At 59.1% G+C, this 5,218-nt stretch overlaps 1 protein-coding gene across 1 annotated transcript; it reads left to right on the forward strand.

Annotated features, from left to right (window-relative positions):
- Nucleotides 1-1,614: 1,614 nt before the first annotated feature.
- ZFP36L1 (ZFP36 ring finger protein like 1) lies at nt 1,615-3,029 on the forward strand (the record flags this gene model as incomplete). Its single annotated transcript, XM_079537871.1, has 2 exons — nt 1,615-1,671; nt 2,079-3,029. The coding sequence occupies 2 exons, from the start codon at nt 1,615-1,617 to the stop codon at nt 3,027-3,029; spliced, it is 1,008 nt and encodes a 335-aa protein (XP_079393997.1).
- Nucleotides 3,030-5,218: the final 2,189 nt, after the last annotated feature.

The raw sequence follows: 5,218 nt of genomic DNA on the forward strand, positions 1-5,218 counted from the left end.
AGGCCAGGTTGAATGGGGTCCTAGGCAACCTGATCTGGTGGGTGGCAGCACTGCCCATGGTACAGAGAGGAGCTGTATGGTCTTTAAGGTTCCTTTCAGCCCAAGCCCTTCTATGATTCTGTGATCGTATGACCCTGCAAGCACTGTGTGCCAGCTGCCCACAGCTCCGTGCGCACACTTTGGGGAACGTTCCCCTCCCAGCTCACCACGTCACTTGCAATTCGTCATCTCGCTCCCTGCTTTTAGCCATTCTGGATGGGGACAGCAGTTTTTAATCGCTGTGTTCAACGTACGCACGGGCCGAGAACTCCATCCCTGTGCGGCCCAGGACGCGCACCAGGACCGGGGCGCAGGAACGCCGCAGGCCACGCCGAGCGCACTGCGCACCCATTTGCTCGCCCCGCGCCCTCCCGTAACAACGCGCTCCCACTGCCGCGCCCACCGCCCCTCCCCGTGGCCCCGCAGCTCCCGCGTTGCCCGCCCCGCCCGGCGGCAGCGCAGCGCCGCGCCGCGCCGATTCCCGCCCGCCCCCGTCCCGGCGGCCCAAAGCAGCGCACGGGGGGGAGTGGGGAGAGGGAGGGTGTTACGGAGGGCAGCAGCGAAGCGATGACCGCTGGCGGCTCTCGGGAGCTTCGGAAAGTCCCCGCAGTGACGTTTCCAGCTCGGCAATTACCGCGTGGTTAATTATAGAGCCTGAGAGCCCTGGGAACGGGCGCCGCGTCCAGAGCGGCGAACTGCCCGCAGCCGGCCGGGGCGAGGGGAACTGGGCAGGGAAGGGAGCTCGAGGAACCCGACTGCTCCCCTTAAGTAAACAACAACGGCAATAGTGCAAAAAGAGAGCTGGAGGGGCTCGCGGCAGCTTCGGCCGCTCCCCGACACCGCAGGAGGGCAGAGCGGGGCCCCGCGCGCTGCAGCCGTTGGTTGGGGCTGCGCCCCGCTCCCCCCCGCAGTGCCGTCCCGGAGCCGCGCCGCGCTCTTGGAGTGGCCCAGGGTCCGCCGTGCCCACACCCTGCGAGCGGCGTCGCGGTGTGTTTCGGCAGGGTTACAGCCCAGAGCCCTGCGGAAAGGAAGCGCACGGGGGGTGAAAGGCAGAATCCACCACGCACCCTTCTAAAGCCGTGTTTTAGTAACTTAAAAGTGTGGCGGAGGCGAGCCAGCCGGCATATGGCCGCGGGCTGAGCGCGCGGAGACGCACGAGAGGGGGAGGGGGGAAAAGGAGCAGCTCGGAGCCGTTCTTGCAGGGACGCGTTTTTTTTTTTTTTTCCCCCTTTCTTGGCTTTTTTTTTTTTTTTTTTTTTTTTTCCTTTTTCTTACCCCCTCCCCCCCCGCTTCTTCCTCTCGAAAAGTTTGCGGGACCGCCCCGCCCGCGGGTGACTCAGCCGCCGCGCTCTTCACCCCGCCCTCTCCTCCTCCTCCCCTTCCTCCCACCGCCCCTCCTCCCGGGGTAAGGCGAAACTCTATAAGTGCCATCGTCCGGGCGCGCAGCGAGCGGCGGGCGGCGCGGGGCCGGGCAGGGCTGGGGTGGCACAGAGTCGGGCGGAGGCCGAGCCCTTCCCGCAGCGCGACCCCTCCACGCGTGCCGCTGCCCTCCGCGTCCCGCGCTCGCCCGACAATATGTCCACGGCCCTGGTGTCGCCCACCATCTTCGACTTGAGCGAAGTTTTATGCAAGGTAAGCGCCGCCGTCGGGGCGTTGCTTCTCCCAACTTCAGGAGGGCGCCTTTTGCTGTGCTTGCATTTTTTTTGTTTTTATTTTCTTTTTCCTTTCCCTCCCGGTTTCTGCTCGCGAGCGACGTTAGCGCTGGGGCCAGGAACGCTTCCAGCCGGGCCGCGCAAGGGCAGCTCGTGGGGTCAGGCCCCGCCGCAGCACAGCGCAGCGCAGCACACGCTCCCGGGGCTGGGCGTGCACCGTAGCGCGCGGTCGTCCCGCGCGGCCGCTCAGCGCTTCTTTCGGAGCGGGCGCTGCGCGAGGGGCGGCCGTCGGGGCCGGGAGCGGGGAGGGCTTCCGCTGCGGGACGGCCGCGGCCCCTCCGCTCCGGGCTGTGCGAGTGACCGGCGCTTGCTTCCCTTCCCCCGCAGAGCAGCAAGATGCTGAACTACAGCCCCGCAGGGGTCGGCGGGTGCCTTCTGGACAGGAAGGCGGTGGGCACCCCGGCCGGCGGCGGCTTCCCTAGGAGGCACTCGGTGACGCTGCCCAACGCCAAGTTCCACCAGAGCCAGCTCCTCGGCGGCCTCAAAGGGGAGCCCGCGCCCGCGCTCGGCCCCCGGGAGAGCCGCTTTCGGGACCGCTCCTTCTCGGAGGGCGGCGAGCGGCTGCTGCAGCAAAAACAGCCCGGGGGCCAAGTGAACTCCAGCCGCTACAAGACGGAGCTGTGCCGCCCCTTCGAGGAGAACGGCGCCTGCAAGTACGGCGACAAGTGCCAGTTCGCCCACGGCATCCACGAGCTGCGCAGCCTCACCCGCCACCCCAAGTACAAGACCGAGCTCTGCCGCACCTTCCACACCATCGGCTTCTGCCCCTACGGGCCGCGCTGCCACTTCATCCACAACGCCGAGGAGCGGCGCGCGGTGGCGGGCGGCCGGGAGCCCCCCGCCGCCGACAGACCCCGCCTGCAGCACAGCTTCAGCTTCGCCGGCTTCCCCAGCGCCGCTGCCCCCGGGCTGCTGGACAGCCCCACCTCCGTCACCCCGCCGCCCATGCTGAGCGCCGACGACCTGCTGGGCTCCCCCACGCTGCCCGACTGCGCCAGCAACCCCTTCACCTTCTCCAGCCAGGAGCTGGTCAGCCTCTTCGCCCCCAGCGTGGGGGTGCCGGTGCCCGGCGGGAGCTCCCCCACCGCCTTCCTGTTCAGGCCCATGTCTGAGTCTCCCCACATGTTCGACTCGCCGCCCAGCCCTCAGGACTCTCTCTCCGACCAGGAGGGCTATCTGAGCAGCTCCAGCAGCAGCCACAGCGGCTCCGACTCGCCCATCCTGGACACCTCCAGGCGCCTGCCCATCTTCAGCAGACTCTCCATCTCCGACGACTAAGCGGGTTCGTCCTGCTCCCCCCTCGGTGGCGATGTTAAGCTGACCCCCCGCCCTCCCCCACTCCCCCCAGCTGGATGTTAACGCGTCCACCTGCCTGTCGCGCACCCATCGGCTCCAACCTTAAGTGCCAAATTACGACGAGAAGCAATAACGTTTACAAAATTAGTGCCTTGTAACACTTTCACTGTGACTCTATTACCTCTCCGGCTGCAGAGGGCACCGCAGCTCTGCGCGCTTCCAGATGTGCAGGACGTGCCCGCGCCCGGCTCCCCCCGCTGGCCGCCTTCTGCACCGCCCCCCGGGCCCCCCCGGCTGCAGGCACGTGGCAGCGTTAACATCCAGCCCCTCGCCTCGCCCCTCCGCCTGCCTGCGGGGAGGGTGAGCTGAGAACAGAGCGGTTGTGACACGAGTGGGACTTCGGCTGGGAGGACAACGAGCGAAAAAGATGGCAGAAAGCAAAAGAGGTGGACTGTGCTGGGAGAGACTCGATTTTGGTGCTAAAAGTTCCTCGTGTATTCGTGTGACATCTTAACAACAAATAAAGAAACGGAGGGGGTGGGGCGGACGGAAGTCATTCCACACATACACACGTTCGTGTAAACAAAGTTCCAGTAGACATAGCTTTAATGGTTTTGCTCTAGAGTACCTTAGACCTATCTTAGAGCACTCACGCCGAGCTTTTATTATTATTTTTTTTTTCCGGGTTTTTAATTTTGTATAACTTCAGAAATTGGAGAGCAAATTTTGCTTGTCACTGCACAACAATATAAAAAAGCTTATTTAACTTATCAAAACGTATTTATTGCCGAAACCTATGCTTTTTTGTTAATTTTGTTCATATTTATCGGGATGATGAATCCATAGAATATATTCTTTTATGTTTAAATTATGATCTTCCATATTAATCTTAAGATTGTGAAGTGTCTTTTCCTTTTTTTTTTCCCCCCACAGTTTAATATATTATACTACAATGACATTTTTTGTAACTTTACACTTTTTTTTGGTTATTTTATTTTAAAAAATGAAAAATTAATTTAAAAAAAAATGCAAAAAACTGTGTTTGGATTATTTATTTTAGAATTTCCCCCCCTCCCTTTTTTTTTTTTTTTTTTTTTTTTTTTTTTTGTGTGTTGGACTGCAAATTGAGTTAATGTGCTTCTTTGCCTTTCCTTTCCTCCTCCTCTTCCCCTGCCCTGGGTCTTGCCAAGTGGGCTACAGAATGTACATATGTGAGCTCTGTGCAAGGCAGTGTGGAAGGAAGACCTTTTTCTTCCTCTTTTTGTATAGATTCAAGGAGAAAAGCCTTGAGCTCCAAGTGCCTATCTGAAGACATTCCAAATACAGTTTGTCTTTGCGTTTCTGTATCCAAGTTTGGAGTTTTCCTTGCCGAGGTGAACGGGACTGGCACAAAGAGAATAATGAATGTAATTTTTTTTCCCCCCTGTTACTGTTCACTACATTGCTTTCTCTTCCTCTTTGTGTGAGTTTATTTAAAAGAGAATCTCTTTTGTAACGACTGTTTGCAGTTTAAATCAATAAACCCCAAGTTTTTTCAAGAAACTGACAGTGGTTTTACTTGCAGAAATCGAGGCGCTGGCTTTAGGAGGCTGCTCACATGCAGCTGTTTCTCTGCCTTTCTGTGAGGCACCTGCCAGGTGCTCAGCACTTTCCTTCACTCCTGCAGGTGCAGCTGGTCAGCCACCTAGCTTGGGGTGTGAAGGTCAGCCCTGGCGAGTGCCCAGCCCTGGCCTTCAGCCCTCTGTCTCTTAGGGAACCTCCAGCCGTCTCCTCTTGCCCCCTCTGTCCCTGCTGGCTTACTCTCTCTTGGTGTAGCTTGTGCCTTCAGCTGGAAGGCCCGTGCTGTGCTTTGGGTGGGGTTCTGGTGAGGTGCTGAGTGGTGTAGGTTTCCCAGACCTCTGGCCCAGCTTGGTGGTGGTGGGCCTTGGTGGTAGAGTGGCTGAGGTGGAGTCCCAGTTTGCAAGGGAGGAGCATGTAGATCTCCAGCACAGTACATGCAGCTGATCCTAATGTTGCATTCAGGCCCTTGGACTCATGGGACCATCCAGCCAGCAACCCCAGAAACTTTTGCAACCAGTGTTTGTATTTAGGGACGCCTCTTTGCCACTGCTGCTCATGGTGTAGCTCTTGTTTTCTTCACCTTCGAGCATTCTGGAGGAGGCTTGGCGCTC

This window comes from Tetrao urogallus (genome assembly GCF_951394365.1).
Source record: "Tetrao urogallus genome assembly, chromosome: 6".
Classification (NCBI taxonomy): Eukaryota; Metazoa; Chordata; class Aves; order Galliformes; family Phasianidae; genus Tetrao; species Tetrao urogallus.